This window comes from Danio rerio, chromosome 14, assembly GCF_049306965.1.
Source record: "Danio rerio strain Tuebingen ecotype United States chromosome 14, GRCz12tu, whole genome shotgun sequence".
NCBI classification, from domain to species: domain Eukaryota; kingdom Metazoa; phylum Chordata; class Actinopteri; order Cypriniformes; family Danionidae; genus Danio; species Danio rerio.
This window is the reverse complement of record NC_133189.1, coordinates 51,443,639-51,464,874: the sequence shown is the minus strand read 5'-3', so window position 1 is coordinate 51,464,874 and position 21,236 is coordinate 51,443,639. Positions and strand designations below refer to the sequence as shown.

The 21,236-nt window shown below is 36.5% G+C and overlaps 1 protein-coding gene across 2 annotated transcripts in view; it reads left to right on the top strand.

The window, feature by feature from the left end:
• The first annotated feature begins 1,252 nt into the window (after nt 1-1,252).
• Nucleotides 1,253-21,236, top strand: part of ldb2a (LIM domain binding 2a) — a 156,378-nt gene continuing 136,394 nt past the window's right edge. The window contains 1 exon segment of one of the 2 annotated variants that reach the window (NM_131314.1): nt 1,253-1,646. In NM_131314.1, coding sequence (NP_571389.1) covers nt 1,515-1,646 — 132 coding nt within the window. In that variant the 5' untranslated portion in view covers nt 1,253-1,514. 2 annotated transcript variants of the gene reach the window in all.

Here is a 21,236-nt window from a genome sequence, read left to right as displayed (position 1 = left end):
GACATGTGGTACAGGTGAATTGGGTAAGCTAAAATTGTCCTTAGTGTATGTGTGTGAATGACAGTGTATGGTGTGCTGCTTGAAGGGCATCCACTGTGTAAAACATATGCTGGGTAAGTTGGCAGTTCATTCCACTGTGGCGAACCCAGATTAATAAAGGGACTAAGCCGAAAAGAAAATGAATGAATGAAAAATGTATTATTATTATTATTATTATTATTATTATTATTATTATTATTAATGGCAATAGTAATAAAAGCAATAATAACTGGAGTAATAATTTCATTCAAAACTACATACAATAAGTAATAAATAAATAATTATTAAATAAGTATTTAACTAACAATTTCTTTTACATTTAATATATGCCGCCTTGATGAGCAGATTATTAAATAATATTAATGATAAAAAAGTGTACACTGTAGTGTATGTACTGTATATATTGCTGAAGAATGAGTTTCTGCAAATATACAGTACATAACTGTAAAGAAAATTCACAGTTAATAAGTTAATGCAGTTTTACAGTAAAGTACTGTATTTACAGTTTTTGAAAGTGGAAAAAAATTGACATTCCCAGAAATCTATTTTAAACACTTTATTGAAACATTTCTTCTTATTTCCAATAAATGAGGGTCTATCAGATCTATCTATCTATCTATCTATCTATCTATCTATCTATCTATCTATCTATCTATCTATCTATCTATCTATCTATCTATCTATCTATCTATCTATCTATCTATCTATCTATCTATCTATCTATCTATCTATATCTATATCATCTAACTGTATTAACTGATTACCAGATATAGATCTTTTTTACAGTTATGTTTGCAGAAACTCATTTTAACTCGTTTTTATTTTGGCATTTATATCGTTTTACCATTTGGCTTTTTCACTATTTGACCAACATCTTCACATTTAATTAACATAAAGCAAATTTGACCAATTATGTTCAAAAGTTTGTTATGGTTCTGAATGTAAATTTTCTTAAATACATGCTTAAAGAACATTGTAGTATAGTCATTCCGCTTGTGGGACAACTACACTGAAAAATAATGGTTCATTGGATTTACTAAATGTTTGTAAGGTGGTTGCAAACAATTTATACGGGCTGAATTTAAACTGAAGTTGAAAATTGCTAAATATAATTTGTTTTTGTTTTTAATTCAGCCCGTTCAAATTGTTTGCAACCACTTACCTTAAAACATTAAGTAAATCCTATCAATATTTTTTTCAGTGTAGCCACGGTCAGCAAACGTCAACATGAAGAACCAGTCTCTTTTCTATGGGATGGTAGGAGTTGCTTGGCTCCCCCTCGCCAGTGTTCCAGTGCAGCCCGCGGCCATCCAATGAGAAGCAGCCCGCCTCCCTGCGCTGCTCCCCCCGCCTCCTGCGCTCCGCTCCGCGTGCGGCCACTGACTGCTGCGGTCTCGCGGCGTTTGGAGATCCTGCACGCGCGCTGTACGGATGCTGAAGCTTCGGCGCTGCTGCAAACGGCACACGGAATCAACATGTCCAACCCTCCGCACGACCCCTTCTACTCGTCCCCTTTCGGACCCTTTTACCGGAGACATTCACCGTACATGGTGCAGCCCGAGTACAGAATCTACGAGATGAACAAGCGACTCCAGTCCCGGACAGAGGTGAGTTTGGCATCGCTCCACATGCAGCGGTGACAGCTGTAGTTTGGGGAAAAGTTGCGCCGCTTAGTGCGTTTGCAAAATCATGGATATTCTTTAATAACTGAACACAACTAAGAGTGGGATGATTTTAGTTTTTATAACTGGCTGACTTTGTGAAGTTGAATGCAAGTTATGTGCATTGTGATGGTGAGGATGAGTGCGTCTTATTGCTCAAAATTCCAATGCAATCCTGTGGAATTATTTCCAGCTTGTTTAGAAAAAAACGTGCATTTTATTTTAACATGATGCATGTTTTAAGACTCTCCTGTGCGCTTGTCTGAGTAAAGGTGTATAGAGGCATCCTGTCTGATCACTAATTAAAATCCACGTGGAGGCAGTGGGTAAAATTGAGGTAAAGTTGGTTTTATATTCGCACATTCGTTCAGTGACAACTTGTGACATGCTCCCTATATTGTTTACAATTGCACTTTAAATATCAAGTCTGAAATCACATTCAAGTATGACGCTATTTATTTGACTGTGAACAATGTTTTACTTTGATAGTCATTGGCTGCTAATATGATTCCACTATTTATTTCAATATTTATTAAATGTTTTTTTTCTGAATTTATTTTATTAATGAGAAAGTCTGAATGTGTGAATAAAAAACAACTTCATACCCCAATCTTAGTCAACGGAGTGAAGCTCCTCAGTGAAAGATTTCAGATTAAATTTAGCAGTAATACTAGTCTCCTTAATAACAATATGATTGATTATTTAGACAAGTAAGGAATTGTTTAAATGTATGAAGATGCTATTAGCTTTTCTTGAAAAATGAATAATTCAAAACATTCCAGCAAAAGTGACATCAACATTGGACTGAGAAGCATGACTTGATCTCAGTATTTTAATCTGTTCATAACTTTAACATCTGCAGGTTGTCATGCGCATCAGATTTTAGTAGTTGTTGTTAGTAATCAAAATATAGCTAAAGCTTTTAGGGGAGGCACAGCAAGAAGGTCATTGGTTTGAGTCATGGATGAGCCAGTTGGCATTTCTGTGTGGAGTTTGCATGTTCTCCCCGTGTTGGATGCATTTCCTCCTGGTGCTCCGGTTTCCCCTACAGTCCAAAGACATGCTCTATGTAAACTGAGTAAACATAATTGCCGTAGTGTATGTGTGTGAATGTGAGAGTGTATGGGTGTTTCCTAATACTGGGTTGCGGCTTAAAGGGCTTCTGCTGCGTAAAACTTATGCTGGAATAGTTGGCAGTTCATTCTGCTGTGGTGACCCCTGATAAATAAGAGACTAAGTCGAAGGAAAATGTATTAATTAATGACTCAATTTTGAAAGTGTCACATTCAGATGTAAGTATTAAAGATTCAGATTAAAGTCAGGAGAATTTTGCAATCTTTGACTCAACAAATATTTATAGAACAGCTCATTTAGGAGAATTGTGCATTTTATTTTAACACGTTGCATGTTTTAAGACTCCCCAGTGCGCTTTTTCTGAATAAAGGTGTAGAGAGGCATCCTGTTTGATCGCTAATTAAAATCCTCATGGAGGCAGTGGGTAAAATTGAGGTAAAGTTCAGTTCAGTGACAACTTGTATATCATGGTACTTTGAATACTCGGTCTAATATCACATTCAAGTATGATTTGAAAACAACATTAGCGCTATTTATTTGACTGTGAACACTGTTGTACTTTGATAGTCATTGGATGCTAATATGCTTTCACTATTTAGACTTTGCATATATTATTTTTCTGATATTATATTAATAAGGAGAAAGTCTGAATGTGCGAATATAAAAACAACGTTATACCCCGATGTGAGTAAACTGAGTGATGCTCCTCTCAGAGAAAGATTTCAAATTAAATTCAGCAGTAATAATAGTCTCCTTGAAAATAACCTGATTGATTATTTAGACGGTTAAGGAATGATTTAAATGTATGAAGATGCCAATAGATATCTGTTTACTTGAAAAAATGAATATCAAAAGTGACATCAACAAGCATGACATCATCTCAGTGTTTTAAATACTCTTATAACATCTGCAGGTTGTCCTGCACATCAGAGTTTAGTCTTTAGTGTTAGTAATCAAAATATAGCTGAAGCTTGTTACAGTGCGATTTGTGTTGTTCACTCAATTTCAACGCCGGCACATTGGCTCAGTGGTTAGCACTGTCGCCTCACAGCAAGAAGGTTGCTGGGCTAGTTGGCATTTCTGTGTGGAGTATGAATGTTCTCCCTATGTTGGCGTGGGTTTCCTCCGGGTGCTCCGGTTGCCCCCACAGTCCTAACACATGCACTATAGGGGAATTGGGGAAACAAAATTGGCTGTGGTGTATGTGAGAGTGTGTGGATGTTTCCCAGTGCTGGGTTGCAGCTGCAAGGGCATCCGCTGTGTAAAACATATGCCGGAATAGTTGGCGGTTCATTCCGCTGTGGTGACCCCTGATAAATAAGGAACTGTTCAGAAGGAAAATGATTGAATGACTATAATCTGTTATAACCATTGTATAGTTATGAATGTTTTTATAGCATTTATATATATTTATATAGAGCATATATATATATATATATATATATATATATATATATATATATATATATATATATATATATATATATATATATAGCTGTGTGTATATATATATATATATATATATATATATATATATATATATATATATATATATATATATATATATATATATATACACATACATACATACATACATACATACATACATACATATATACATACATACATACATGTATATATGTATGCATCATTCAAGAGGATCACTATATATAGTCAACATTTAAGGAGCATTAAAATATTGATATTGTATAACTAATAAATAAATGCCAAGTAAATAATTTCTGAAATACATAATAAATTTATAAATATTGATAGTGCATGTTACTGTAAAAATATTGATACTGTTCAATACACATTCGGGTTTTAGGAAAACTTTAATGAAAGCTTTTGATCCTCTTTAAATGTTGAATATGATATATACACACAGTTTATTTATAAAGCAGTTTGTAATGGGAGCTTTTAAGTATTATTCACTATTAAATTAATACTCTCTTCTCTCCATATGCATGAAGAAAAAATAATAATTTAGACTTTTATATTTAGGAACTTAGACTTACAATAGCATCTATATTCTGCTATTCTCTGTTGATTTGAAGTGCTTGTTTTATCCTTGTAAGTCCCTTTGCATTAAAAAAGTCTGCTAAATGAGTACATGTAAATTCATCGGAAATAGAGTTAGGTTTAGTCTAAATTCATCGTCATTTCCTAGTATCTGTGAGTCAGAAATTCCCATATGCTAGATTCACATTCACTTGAAACACAGCCAGCATTTTTTGTATGGCCTTTTTTGTAATCTTAAACTAAACAGTAATAACAGCTGTAAATAGTTGTGCTGTGATATAGGAACAATGTCTGTAATCCCAGAGGGAAATATCATGTTTTCCTCAAAGATTCAGTCTGTCCAATACAAATTCCCCTTGGGTCTCCTCTTGCGACCTCTACCTCCTCAAACCATCTCTGTTTCCCACTCACCTGTCAAAAAACAGTATAGTAGTTCCAACATCTATCAACCTATCATTCATTTGTGATGACAGAACTTTCTAAATATTCCCTAATTTCCCTTATATAGAGATGAAGTCAAAATTATTAGTCCTCTTGTGAATTTTCATTTCTTTTTCAAATATTTCCTAAATGCTGTTTAACAGATCAAGAAAATTTTCACAGTATTTCCTACAATATTTTTTCTTTTTGAGAAGGTCGTATTTGTTTTATTTCAGCTAGAATAAAAACAGTTTTCATTTTTTTTGGAAACCATTTTAAGGTCAATATTAGGGCTGCATGATATTGTAAAAACTGACGTTGTGATGTTTTGTTTCTCTACGATATGAATATTATTTCACAATATGACTAGAGTAACTGTTTGCAAAGAATTCATTGTTTGGAATTATTTCATAGGGAAGCACAAAATCTGCATAAAATATACTAAATGATCCAAAAATATGCAAACGGCTATACACAAATTAAAGCACAGATGAAAAAGAAATAAACAGTACTTGACGTTTTTTTGTGAAGTCTACAGTATCTGCTTGTTAAGTGTGACGTCACGCAAAGCGGATTCCGGGTCCAAGCACTCTATCAAACTGAATAAGGGAGAATCATGGAATGGTATTTATAAATGTTTTCAAAGCGCTGTTATACTTTTGAAATTCACAATTGCATATATATATATATATATATCCATGCGTAATATTAGACGGCCAGAAAATGATTAATTTTTATTAATTGTTAAAATTTTGGTATTTATGATGCAGCAAGTCCAGAGACGAATGTGCACACTATAACTATTAATATATAAACAAATATATAATAAGACTAAACCAATATTTTTTCTCAATTTAAATAAGTAGCGGCTTGGTTCTGGAAACAGTACGTAACTCATAAGCTGATGGATGTACATGAATTTAGTTATCAAATATACAATAGCATGTTTTGAACTGTGTTTTGGGTATTTATAATAATTATAATCCTGAAACGTTCCCAGAGATGGGTTGCGGCTAAAAGGGCATCTGCTGCGTAAAAATGTGCTGGATAAGTTGGCGGTTCATTTGTATTAGTTGTAGCAAACGCTATAGTAGTATCAGTAGTGGTAGTCGTTGTAGTAGTATCAGTATTAGTAGACATTGTAGTAGTAATAGTCGTGGTTGTGGCTGTAGTAGAAGCAGTAGTAGTTGTAATATAAGTAACTTTTTGTAGTAGTAGTTGGTGTAGCACTTGTGATTTATTATTATTGTTGTCAGTTATTACTGTTGTCCTTTCTTTCTTTTTACTCTCATTTTTACTATCATACATTAATAAGCATTGTTGTTACTCCCTACCTCTGACTGGTTTCTTTCTATATGTTTTGTCTATATCTGTGACACGCTTCATTTATTGACTGTTATTGTTCCTTATGTATGTACTCTGACCTGTCCACCAAGTTACCTTTACATGCATACACACACTCACACGCACACACTCACGCACATACCAGTACATGACTATATTGTTTTTGTTTTGTTTTTGTTACGTTGCTTTGTATTTGTTATTTGTTGACGTTTTCTTGTATTTGTATGATTTTTGCATATTCTAATAAAAAAAAAAAAAAAGTTGGCGGTTCATTCCGCTGTGGCCACCCCGGATTAATAAAGGGAGTAAGCCGACAAGAAAATTAATGAAGGAATAATCCTGAAATGATATATTGTGCAGCCCTAGTCATCATTTTATAAATAATTTATAGAAATATTATTTAATAATATATTTATATTTTAATAAATAATCTAATCCTGCCATTTGACTTTTGTGGGTACACAAATTGCGAAATCGATGCTCAAATGATATATTGTTCAGCTCTAGTCAATATTTTTAGCCCCCTCAAGCAATTTTTTTTTTGATAGTCTACAGAACATACCACTGTTAAACAATGATTCGTCCTAATTAAGCCTTGAAATGTCACTTTAAGCTGAACACTAGTGTCTTGAAAATATCTAGTCAAATATTATGTACTGTCATCATGGCAAAGATAAAAGAAATCAGTTATTAGAGATGAGTTATTAAAACTATTATGTTTAGAAATGTGGAAATCGTCTTTCTGTTAAACAGAAATTGTGGAAAAATATACAGGATGGCTCATAATTCAGACTTTAACTGTATATTCATTTAACAGATGCTTCTTTATTTGTCTGATTCATAAATTGCATTAAATAAGCTAACCAAGTGCTCTGTATCCTCCCGCTGTGGCACGTGATCCTCTCCCCGCTCGTGTGTTTGATGGAGGTGTTGTAACTTTAAGGAGACCTGGGCTGTATTGCAGAGATGCAATGGAACAACATCATGAATAATGCATAAGCAGCGGCCCAAACCCAGAAGACTTCCACTCTGAAACGGCACTTACCAAACAGCCTATAATAAACATGTGCCAATAGATCATTTTAATCTTCACAACCTCACTTTGGCATAAAAGGGCATTTGCTAAGATTAAATCTTTGCATGTGTGATCGATCTGGATGAAGTGTTTCATTGTGAGGGGAAACAACGAGTCGACAAATGCGATTTGCTTCAGGACATTGTTGTAACGAATGAAGATCTAAAAGAACCAAATGAAGAGAAAAGAAAGTGGATTTAAATAAAGTCGAATGATTCATTTTGGACTAGGATTTTATTAATTACAGTTTTTTTTTTACTGTGGAAAACAAAATTCTCCCTACCTAATTTTTTTAGTTGAGTGAACTTTCCTGGTCATCTCATTTTAAATCTGATGGAGCCATTTGTGATATTTATATAATGAATTAATGTATTTATTCATTCATTTTCTGCTGCTTTTCCGGGGCCGGGTCGCGGGGGCAGCAGTCTCAGGAGAAAACCCCAGACTTCCCTCTCCCCACACACTACCTCCATCTCCAACGGGGGGATTCCAAGGTGCTCCCAGGCCAGCCGAGAGACATAGTCCTTCCAGCGTGTCCTGGGTCTTCCCTGAGGTCTCCTCCTGTTGGGTCATGCCTGAAACACCTCCCTAGGTAGGCGTCCAGGAGGCATCTGAAACAGATGCCTGAGCCACCTCAGCTGACTTCTCTCGATGTGGAGGTGGAGCAGCTCCTTCAAGGTGACAGAGCTCCTCAGCATATCTATAAGGATGCACCCTACCACCCTGCGAAGGAAAGCATGGCCGCTTGTACCCAAGATCTTATCCTTTCGGTCATGACCAAAAACTCATGACCATAGGTGAGAGTAGGAATGTAGATTGGCCAGTAAATTATAAGCTTTGCCTTTCGGCTCAGCTCCTTCTTTACCACAACGGACCGGTACATCGACTGTATTACTGCTGCAGCTGTACCGATCCGCCTGTCAATCTCACATTCCATCCTTCCCTCAATCGTGAACAAAACCCCAAGATACTAGAACTCCTCCACCTGGGGTAAGGACTCACCTTCAACCTGGACATGGCAAATCCCCTTTTTCCAGTGGAGGACTCGGACTTGAAGGTGCTAATTCTCATCCCAGCCATGTCACACTTGGCAGCAAACCGCCCTAATGCATGCTGAAGGTCCATGTTTGATGAAGACAAAAAGGTCTTAGGTGACAGGTCAGACCAAGTGCGGTTTAAAAACCCCTGTAATCGAGAACTGTGACGTCGCACCCGAGGCCTCACCCTGGAGCCAGGCCTGGGGTTGGGGCTTGTATGCGAGTGCCTGGTGGCGGGTTATATTTCCACGGAACCCAGCCGGGCTCAGCCTAAAGGAGCGACGTGGGACCATCCTCCTTTAGGCCCACCACCTGCAGGGGGACCCATAAGGGGCTAGTGCAGTATGGAACGGGTGGTTGTCAAAGGTTAGGACCACAATAACTCAATCGTCAGAAAAAGAAACGGGCTCTTGGGACATGGAATAGTTTTTAACATTTTTTTATTAAAAAACTTTTTTTTAACTTTTTATTAAGTGTCCTTAACTACTATGTACTTCCATCAAAAAATAAATACTATGTACTTACTGTGTTTATGATGTATTTGAGAACACTTGTGGTGCTTTTGAGTTGGGATAGAGGTTGGGTTATGAAGAGGTTTGGTGGCATGGGTAGGTTTAAGCAACCCGGCCTCATTGTGGAAACGTAGTCCCGCGGACGTTTCTGCGGGCCGCGAGATACTTCCCGGGAGGTACGTATTCGAGCGTTTTTTTTTTACGCGGATCCGCAAGAGGCCGCTGTGCGCGCTTTTTCGCGTCTCGGGCGCCTCTCGGGAGTGCGTGAAAAGTCTCCGGATCGGCCGTCTCGGCTGCCCTCCTCTTCCTCCTCCTCCTTCCCTAAACCCGAGCGATGGTTCACAAAAGCCGTCCAGAAAAAAAAAAAAAGCAAAAGCCCTCGTCTTCGATTTCGACTGCGTTTTCGGATCCAGCCGCGTTCTCGCCCTTATTTTTCGGATTCCGTTTTTCGTCTTACCTGATTTCCGGAACCGCTGTTCCCCGGACTCGATCCCGGTCGTCGTCCCCGCGGCCGGCTCCTCCTCCGGAGCAGCGCCACACCTCCCCGCAGCGTTCGCTCAAAAAAAACTAAACGCGTCCGTACGTACCTCCGGCCACTTAAATCGCCGTCTCCAGAAACGTCCGCGGGGCTACGTTTCCAGAATGAGCTTGGGTTGGGTTTAAGGGTGGGTTAAGGTGTAAGGGATGGTCAACAGTGTATTTACAAATGTAAATACAAAAGTTAATTACAGATGTAATTACATATGGGTATTTAACCAAGCATAAGTACACAGTAAATACATGTATTTACACAATAAGTACATTGTAACAAACTATTAATTCCTGTGTAAGTACATATTAGTTAAGGCCACTCAATATAAGGTGGGACCTTTATTTGTTGTATGACTATTATGAGTTATTAAGATTGTTATTATTATACTGTTGTTATTCTGTGTCGCGTATCGAGTGGTTTGGTATTATGGATTAGCTCCACCTACATTTCGGATGAGCTCACCTACTTGCTTAATGCACACAGGTGATGGGATCTGCTGGCTGGAGTGATTCGTGATTTGACTGTGATTTCATTGTGGCGATGTGGAAGATAAAATAAATTAATTTTCAGTTGCAAATGCTTGGCGTAATTAAACATCACTGCTCCTGTCAAAACGGCTCCACATTTATAAAATCGGAGATCGTAATATAAGTCAAAAAACAGTAACTGAATAAAAATATTATATTAAATTGTATATTATATTATTTGTATAGATAAAAGGTTTTTATTAAGTTATTGTAACAAAATGTTGTCAGGACTTTTTTGTCATATACAATGTAAAAAGCGCTGGTTACATACAATGGGTTTGTGTCCTTCAACATGAAGGAATTAAGTTAACTTATTAGTTTTTACTAATTTAAGTAGATTGAACATAAAACAATTAAATTGTCCCCAAACAAACTCAGGATTCGTGTTGTTTCAGCTCAATTTAATAAGTAGTTTGAACAAACAGCAAACATCTTTTTTTTAATGCATGTTTTAAAGTGTTGAATTCAATAATTGACTCAAACAAGAAGATGAGAAGACTTATTTTTCCACAAGAAAAGACTCTGCTTAATCCATTGCAGCTTCTTTGCTAAATATATTTAGAATTTCTCATAGAAACTGTGTTAGTCAGTTTATTGCTCTGTTTTTGACAAATTCTCAATTGCTGTTTTTATACCTGCAACGTTAGGTATCTTCAGTTTGGCTTAGGATGAAAGGCTCAAATGAACAAACACATCTCTGTGCACACAAATCCATCTGGCAGATGGTAGAAATATTTGTATAAGATCTGATATCTTGTATCCTTCTTGCAAACTGCGGTCTAAGGCGGCATAATAACGCAACTCTACCCTTAATATCTTTGCAAACAGTGAGCGCAATGTTTATTAGCCAAGCACGCTGATGTGCATTCGAAGCCAGTGGTAATTTAGCACAGATTTTTACAAGGGAGAGTTCCCCCCACGGCCATCCATCATGTAGACATGCAGACTTTCTTAGTTTAAAAGCTCCAAGCGAACGCTGAAACAACAGGGCGAGCGCAACGCTAAAGTAGCCACTGTCAAACAAAGGTGTTTAATAACCACTTGACCCTTTATTTCTCTCCATCAGTCATTTAAAAAGTGTCTAATAAGACTAGCTAATCGACATATTAGCGCTTAAAAATGTGGGATTTGTGTTCCGCGGTGCACATCACATGACTGGAGTGAAAGTAGAATTGGACAAAAGCAGGAAGGAGCTCAGGAAAGCTAGACAAGAGGGCTCAAGAGTCCCGACTCTTGACTGGAGAGTTCTCAGTACAGAAGCTGCTGATTGATGGGTTTTATTGTCCAGAGGCTAAAACTGTTCAGCCCATTTGCTGGCAGCAAACTAACTTCAGAGCAGAGCAGTTGTGTAGTGTGGCGTTTTAAAGTCTTGGAACATCGGATAAATGAACCAAGTATGAATTAAAGGGGATATTTGTCATTTCTTTGGGTTGAAATACTTTCTGGTGTCATATCCAAACTTCAGAAATAAGGGACACCAAATTAACTGTGGCAAGACTGTATCATCACTGACTCAATGCAAGAAAAGCAAATTAATATGGGTCAAAATGATACATTTTCCTTTCATTCCAAAATGATTACAAGGTGTCTGCGGGGTTTTACTTTTTGATATCGTATTCAAACTTCAAAAACTTCGGACGCCAAATCAGGCTTTAACGTGTGGCATGACTGTATCATCACTGACTCTATGAACATGGCACTGATTCTATAATGAATCAACAACGCACACTTTAGAAAGCAAGTTCAAGTGCCATTCAGGCAAAAATACATCGAATGGGTCAAAATTCTACATTTTCCTTTCATTCCAAAATCATTACAGGGTGTCTGTGGGGACTTCATTTCAAAAACTAAGTTGTATGCCTTAAAAAGTCTTAAATTCACTGAAATATGGTGGTCTTTTTTTTTTAAACGGGTATTTTTTTGTCGATTTATGAGTATGCTTTTGTCCATGTAAAGCTACCCAGTCGGAACAACCAACAATCCCTCTAAAAAAGAAAAAAGAAAATAAAACAATAAAAACAAAAGAAACCTTTATTAGCATTATTTACCAATTTGGTTTAATTATATTCCTTACAGTAACATTTGTTTATAAGTTATCTATGTATCTATAGTATCCTGGACACACTGTTTATTAAATCATGTCTTTTTTAAAGAAAAGTAATTATGAAAAAATGTATACTGTATGTATATATCACGAGTTTGTTAGTCTCGACAATGTTTAAAATATGTAGCTAAATAGCTAAATTAGAAGTTTAATGGGGCAAGAACAAGTATTTTCCACCAGCCATTAGAAAAAACTAGAAAAAGCTTTTTGCCCTGTACAAGTCTGAAATGTTTATTTCTTTGGGTTGAAATAATTTCTGCTTTTGTCTCCAAACTTCAAAAATGAGGGATTCCAAATTGGACCCTAAAGTAACTGTGACAAGACTGTATAATAACTGACTTGGTGCATTGTTGATTCATTATAGAGTCAATGCAATGTTCATTTTTCCATCAATCATCAATTTTCCTTTCCCTCCAAAATCATCACAGGGTGTCTACAAATTTCAAACAGGGTCTTAAATTTCAAAAACTAAATTTCAGGCCTTAAAAAGTCTTAAATTCACTGAAATATGGTGTTGGTGGTCTTAAATACTTTTAATCAGGTTTTTTTATTATTATTATTATTTTATTTAGAGAAGAGGGGAAAAAAAAAACAGAACAAAAGTGGTTGCCGGAAGAGTTACAGAATCAAGTCATGATACGTTTGACATACATTATCACAAATTATTTACAATGACATATTCAGACCATTTTTTCCAGTACTTGGTATACTTTTTTAAGTCAAATCTTAGATTAAAAGTGAGTCTCTCCATACAGTGTATTTCCTTTACAATTCCTATCCATTGAGCCCTTGTTGGAGGGTCAGCCTGCAACCATTTTCGAGTTATGGCTTTTCTGCTACTTACCAAAAAGATTTGAATTAGGTACTTGTCAATAGTTGGAATAACTTCTGGTATTTTCCCAAGGTATAATGTTATAAATGAGTAGTCCAATTCTTCTCCGGTTATCTTTTTTATTTCAGTCGCTATTTCACAGGTTTTCTTTTTTTTTTTTCTTTTTGTCAATGTAAAGTTACCCAATCGGTACAACCAACAATCCACTGCTCAACTGTGAGTGTTTTTGCAGAGCATCGTTTCTCGAAAGAGAGTGTCCCTGCTGTATTGTTATAAATTGAAAGTGGTTTGCAGATTATTTGTTGACAGTTGTGTGGTGTTGTCCCGCCCCTTCTCCACTGTGATTTGAAAAGTGTCACTGATGCTCAATGCTTCACTGAACTTTAAGCTAAAATAAAAACACTTTGGTGGACACGCAGCCTAAAAGGTCAATTTTTGATTAATGATATGCATTGCTAAAAATTCATTTAAACAACTTTAACAGCATTTTTTGCAATATTTAGTTTTTTGTAACCATCAGATTTCAGATTTCCAAGTTTTAGCAAAGTATACCTTCATGAAAAAAATATTTATTCAACTTTTATATAACAAATACATTTCAATTAGTAAAAAGTTACACTTGCGACTGGTTTTGTGGTCCTGAGTTACATATAGCAAGACAATAGTGTCATCATTCGGCTTAGTTCAGGGTTGATTCACTTCAGTTTATTCATTATAAAACAAGTTCGAGTGCTGTTCAAGAAGTTCACTGCCACCGCTAATTGCTTGTACTGAATATCAAGCTCCTTTAAATCCCAACAAACCAAATTGTGTTATAAAGCAGCAGTAGCAAGACTGCTATCATTCAGCTTAGTCTTGTTAAAGTTCATCCATTATAAATCAGCTACAATTGCCATTCAACACAGGTTCAGTGCTGCAAAGCTGATGTTATTGCTGGATGTTCATTGATTGATTCCCCTGAAGGTGTAAACAATGTGATTCTGTGATGCTATAAAAATATTGTATGTTTAAGCTCAGTCAATAGCAGGAGTTTCTTGTTGGGCTAGACCTAGATCTAGACCAGAGGTGTCAAAACTCTGTCCTAGAGCGCCGGTGTCCTGCTGAGTTTAGCTCTAACTTGCGTTAACACACCTGCCTGGAAGTTGCTAGTATATCTAGTGAGAGCTTGATTAGCTGGTTCAGGTGTGTTTGATTAGGGTTGGAGCTAAACTCTCCAGGACACCGGCCCTCCAGGACCGAGTTTGGGTACCCCTGATCTAGAACTTTAAAACATGTTATTTTTTAGATTTATTTTTTAGTTAGATTCGGGTGGGGGGCACGGTGGCTCAGTGGTTAGCACTGTTACCTCACAGCAAGAAGGTTGCTGATTTAAGTCCTGGTTGGGTCAGTTGGTGTTTCTGTGTGGAGTTTGCATGTTCTCCCTGTGTTGGTGTGGGTCTCCTCTGAGTGATCTGGTTTTCCCCACAGTCCAAATACATGTGTTACAGGTGAATTAAATAACCCGAAATGGGCCATAGTGTATGAGTGTGTGTGAATGTGAGAGTGTATGGGTATTTCCCAGTCCTGGAAGGGCATCCGCTGCATAAAACTTATGCGGGAATAGATGGTGGTTCATTCCGCAGTGGTGACCTCTGATAAATAAGGGACTAAGCCGAAGGAAGATGAATAAAATTAGAATTAGTAAGGTGACATTATCTTAAGCTAGTATGTTGTTGACATAATTTACAACCATCATGAATCAATGATTTAGATGACATCATCCTCAAGAAATGCCCCGCCCACAACACTATAAAATACAATGAAGCTGTGGCTGAAAATGGACAGTTGTCAATTATCTGTGTTCTATATTACAGATGACACCGTTTGAGTAAAAAATACTATAAACTAAATAATTGTGCTGGGCGGAAAGGTGGCTTAGTGGTTAGCACTGTCGCCTCACAACAAGAAGGTCACTGGTTTGAGTCCCGGCTGGGTTAATTGGCATTTCTGTGTGGAGTTTGCATGTGTGGAGTCTCCCCGTGTTGGGGTGGGTTTTCCTCCGGTTTCCCCCACATCAAACACATGCGCTATAGGTGAATTGGATAAAACTAAATTGCTATAGTGTATGAGTGTGTGGGTGTTTCTTAGTGCTGGGTTGCAGCTGGAAGGGCCTCCGCTGCATAAAACATATGCTGGAACAGTTAGAGGTTCATTTCGCAGTGGTGACCTGGAAGGAATGAATAAAATTTGCAAGGCACTACAGTGGGCCTTCAGTGCTAAACGAGTGTAAACGGAATGTTTTTTTAAGTTATGTTTGTTAATGGCAGTGGTTGTTATTAAGAAAACAGTACTATTCTGCTTGTCTAATTTTAAAGTCCAAAGTTTATTGTGGAATGTTAAAATGTTTAGTGTTGAAAAACTCACTCAATTACACATACCAATTTGTCTATCGAAATTTTAGTGTTCACATGCAAAACTACTAAGTAACTATCACATGCAAATAACTGCAAAGTTTAGGGCAGCAAGAAGCTTCTTTACAGGGCAGTACCTGTTCAGGATATTTTTAGACAATAAAAAAATGTTTAGAAATCAAACAGGAAGAAGGAAACAGGTTTGGAACAACACTGTAAATGAATCTAATGAGAAAGAAATTGTAAATCAAATTAACTTTTCGAGACAACTAACAACAATTAAACAGACTAAAAATACAAAGTTAATACAGAAATTAAACTTTGTATAACTTAAATTCAGTCGAAACTTGATTAACCAAGTAAAACAAAAACTTTTGTTGTCATGACTTGTTGTCATATTATTTTTTACAGTGAACTGGAAGGTGAATAGTTAATGATAGGATGTACATTCTTTTAACAAACTATTATTTTAAAAAACTAAGAAGTACATGTCAGATCTTGTTGTCACTTAAAAAAATGCATAAATTAGTCAAGATAGTTTTAAGATTTTTTTTAATTTCCCCATTCAAATAAATAGCTGTAAAATTCTTGCATGCACAGAGGCCCCGTTTACACTAATACGTTTTAGTTTTAAAACGGCATTTTAGAATGAAAATGATCCATGTCTATACTGGCATTTCACCTAGCGTTTCTGAAAAAATCTCTATCCACACTACATCGCTGAAAACGCACATCATGTGACCACAGACACACTCTGGCATGCACTAAATGCCCGTGTCAGAGCTCCAGGCAGTCAGAGTGCTTTGAGCACACCTCCCCAGGTGAGAGCAGCGCACGTCGGACAGTTCATCAAGTATCTGCTGCTGTATTTCATCTTACTGTAGTTGTTAATCGTTATGTTTAATTCTTCTTGTCTCTATAACGACTCTTAGGTCCTTTGAATCTATTACGTGTTCTAAGGGAACATGTTTTAGCTGAATGCAAAGATAATATATTATGCAACCACGTACACTGATTCAGCACATTTGACTGATTGCTTGCCGATTGCTTAACTTATTGTACATTATACTTTTATAATGGCCATTATTGATTACTAAAACTGATATTCAGCAAAAGAGACAGGGTATGTTTCATATTTTTTAATGAAAATGAAAGGAGCCAGTTATGTTATAGGCTCCGTTTTGTTAAGTATGCATACAGTGAAGATGATGCTCAAATAAATATGTAGCTATATGGTGCCTCAACATTTTTGGTGTCTTTTAAGTTGTTAATATCAAAATGAAAATTGGCAATTCCTTATATCTTGTTTACATTTTATTGTTAAGATAGTGAAACAACGTAGTCAGGGTGAATGTTATACAGTACACTGTTACCTTTGAAGATTTAACCCGACGTGTACTCTGGAGTTTATTTTTTATATCAAACTTGCAAAGTCTGAACTTAAGGAATGGATTCAAGACTGAACTTTGTGCACTTAATATTGAGGAAAAAGCCCATATCAGATAGGCAAATGTCTGCAGTCAAGCCTTTGTTTTCAGATGTCTCCATTTTCCTCCAGCCACACTGGAGCTTCAGCACTTCCAAAATGCTCCAATTTAGGTGCCGAAAACTCCCTGGTAGTGTGAACCGTGGAATGTAAAAGAAATGGAGATAGTATCCGTGACGTTACCCATAGGTTGACATTTTGTTAGCGTGTCATCGCCCCGACCAAGGGACACCAAACAAGGGCAAAGAGGTGGAGCGTGAGCAGAGCTACAGACACCTGCTAGCGTTTTGCTTAGACAGGATTTTCTTTGGGAGAAACGATTAATACTTCATTACCTGCGACTCGGTTGTGTTCTGACCACATGTGCTTGGTTTTTCATTATATTAACAAAGTGTTTAGACTTTTTAAAACACTGTTTTAATACATTGAGACACTAAGAATTGTTTTTCTACAAGAGGAAAACGCAAATTAATTCAGAATACTTCAAATACAGTCTGTTAGTAAATGCAAGGCTATTGATGAAATCCAGGCATAACACTGTATGACAACATTTCAGATGACTGTTCTAGAGCCTACAGCTAATCAATCTGTCAGATTCTGGAGTGCATTACAGCTCTAAAGAAAATTATAAATGATTAATGATCTTAAATAAAACAAATACATTTATAGAGATGGTGTATAAACATATAACTTTACTCACCTGGTAAACGTAGGCCACTTGAATGGTTTGTGTGTACAATTAAGTGCACAGCATGCCATATCATCTGATAATTGTAAAAAATAATTCCAACAAGCAACTTACCGTGTAAAGCCACACAAAACAACACAAAAATACGATGTATATGCTGAGTTCAGCAGCTAATCAGCCGGAATCAGCTGAAGTGAAGTGATTGCGCCTGCCGAGACCTAGCTGTCACTCAAGTAGCCACATCCTTAATTTTGCAAACTTAATATAGATGAAACAGAAGAGTTATAAAATATTCACCCCCGCATAGTTGTCATGTAGGGTAATATTAGCTATGAACCAAAATCGTTTTTTGTAGCAGGCTGTAAACACCTTTTTTTGCTGTAAAGTTGGCCATTTTAACATTTGAGTCAATAGCTCTATTATGGAGCCAGCACTAGTGGAATTTTCATGAATTACAGTTTCAGTTACTTCCATATTAGCTTCACAAGGGGGAGCGTAGAGATTGCCCCTTGCTGTGAACAGAACACAAAACTTAATGTGTAAACGGGGCCTGAGTTATTGCCAATATTACTGCAGAAAGAACTCACTTTGGCCGCATTTACACTGCACTGTTCAAGTGACTCAATTCTGATTTTTTTTCTCCCATGTGGCACAGATCGGAGGTGTACGTGTAGGCAGGAACAAGTCACATGGATTCCGATTTACTCAAATCAGATTCAGGCATATGTGGAAATGTATCCGATATAAATCGGATCTGTGTTCTTGTGTCTGCAGTGTAAGCAGGTAAATCAGATTTCCACCTGTCAATGCGAGTCTCGCATCATTGAAAACCATAGCGAATGACGTCAAGTCTGACACTTTCATTTCAGAACAGACTTCAGCAGAGTCCCAAACCTTAAATCTCATACACAAGGACTTAAAAAGCTTTTATATCAACATATAGCACAGGTATTTAAGCATGTTAATGAGAGCGAGAGAGCGCATTGAGAACCCAATATAAACTAATATAAAACTAGTGCACACATAACCTGCATAAATCACCCCACTGAAACATTAAGATGCCTAAAGGTTTAAAAAAAAAGCCTAGTTATCAAAAGAAAATAGACAAATGAGAACATTTCTGTCATAAACTATAGTAAAACAGCTTGTCAAAAGCCGTGAACAGATTACATACAGGAATAGAGGAAAGAGCACTCTTTAATTATCAGCTGATATTCTGGTATTCTGATATTCTGATATTCTGCTGACCAGGGCCAGAGCATCCATAGAGGCGACCTAGGCGGCCGCCTAGGGCGGCAGTATAGAGAGGGCGGCCTCCCCGAACCTCCCTTACCACCCGCGTCCTCAGTTAAGTCCGCGACACCTCCCTCACCACCCACGTCCTCAGATATATTCGCGCATAGACGCAAGAATAGAGAAGGCGGCGTCCCCGACACCTCCATCCGCACCCGCGTGTCCTCAGTTATGTCCGCGCATAGGGCGGCAGAATAGAGAGCGCAGTGTCCGCAACACCTCCCTCCCTCCCTCAGCACCCGCGCGTCCTCAGTTATAACCACGTATAAGGCGGCAGAGTAGAGGTCCGCAACACCTCACTTCATTTTTATAACCGGTCACTTTCATTTTCACATTGGGGTTGAGGGCGGCGTGATCGTCCTCTGCCTAGAGCGGCAGTTCAGCTTGCTCCGGCCCTGCTGCTGACATACACAACACTGTAAAAAGAAAATGCTGGGTTCCACACAATCGGCTTGTGTTGGGAAAACATGAAGGAATTAAGTTATTTTATTATTTATTTTTACAAATTTAGGCAGATTGAACGTAAAACAATCAAAATCTCAACAATCAAAATCTCAAGAATTTTGTTTCAGCTCATTTTAAATAAGTAGTTTCTATTCATTAACTGTGAAAACAACAATTATACAATAGCATGCTTTTACATTACATTTTAATCCAAGTCGTGATCTCCAGGTTGACTGTATAAACACAAAGAATAACCTTTAATAGAAGCCATATTGAGCTTTGTACTCTTTCAAAACATGTTCGCTTTCAGGCATGCATGCTGAAAGAGCACCGCAGACATTTAAAAGATAACCTGCCGCATTAGCATATGCAAATAAGCATGCTGGTTAACATTCAGGGGAGGAGTTTCGTCGACCTCAGCTTGTGTAAGCTCATTAGCATAAGACTACTTAATATTCAGCGGCATAAGAGAGAGTGAGAAAAAAAGAGAGAGAGGTCACTGGGAAGACAACAAACGAAAGGCTAGCTTTATTAATCTGTCTAATGGTTTCGGAATGGGATGCGTTTATGCAAAGGAGCAGTGCGAGTTCGCAGTGGCGTTGGATTTTTTGATCTGAGGGTGATCGATAATGCATTTGACTGTGGAGAAACTCAGTCTCAAAGTCCTGGAGGTAAACCAATCATCGCAGCTCCTCCACACTCCCATAAGAGCTTAAAATGGCACCGAATGGCAAATCAGTCTAACCACGTCCATCATCATTTATATTACATGCTGCTTAATTGATTTTTTTTGTTGGAAGCAGGTGATGGACAGTGATTGTGTTTAAGAGGACATGAAAAAAAGTCCAGCTTGAATTGATGTTTTCAAATTGACGAGTTTTGTTAAGCATTCAGGTTTATCGGGCTGGGATGTACAGTGCAGATTCGGGATAATTTTTTACGTTTTGAATTTTTTAAGCAGTATTTTCTTGGTATACAGTTTAAGTCAGAATTATAAGACTCCCTGAATTGTTAACCAATGTATATTTTTCCCCGATTTAACGGAGAGAAGATGTATTTCTTAACAAAATAGTTTTAATAACCCATTTCTAATAACTGATTTCTTTTACTTTTGCCATGATGACAGTACATAATATTTTACTAGCTATTTTTCAAGGTAGTATTCAGCTTTTATTTCACATTTAAAGGCTTAACTGGGTTAATTAGGTTTACTTGGCTAGTTAGGATAAATAGGCAAGTAATTGTATAACGATGGTTTGTTCTATAGACAATAATATATATATATATATATATATATATATATATATATATATATATATATATATATATATATATATATATATATATAAAATATATATATATATATATATATATATATATATATATATATAAATAAATAAATAAGTATATATATATATATAAAAAAAAATATATATATATATATATATAAATAAATAAATAAATAAATAAATATATATATATATATATATATATATATATATATATATATATATATATATATATATATATATATATATATATATATATATATATATATACTGCTAAAGAAGGCTAACAATATTGACCTTAAAATGGTTTTAAAAAAATTAAAACTGCTTTTATTCTAGCTGTAATAAAACAAATAAGACTTTCTCCAGAAGAACAAAATATTATCAGACATACTGTGAAAATGTCCTTGCTCTGTTAAACATCATTTGGGAAATATTTGAAACAAAAATTTACAGGAGGGATGATA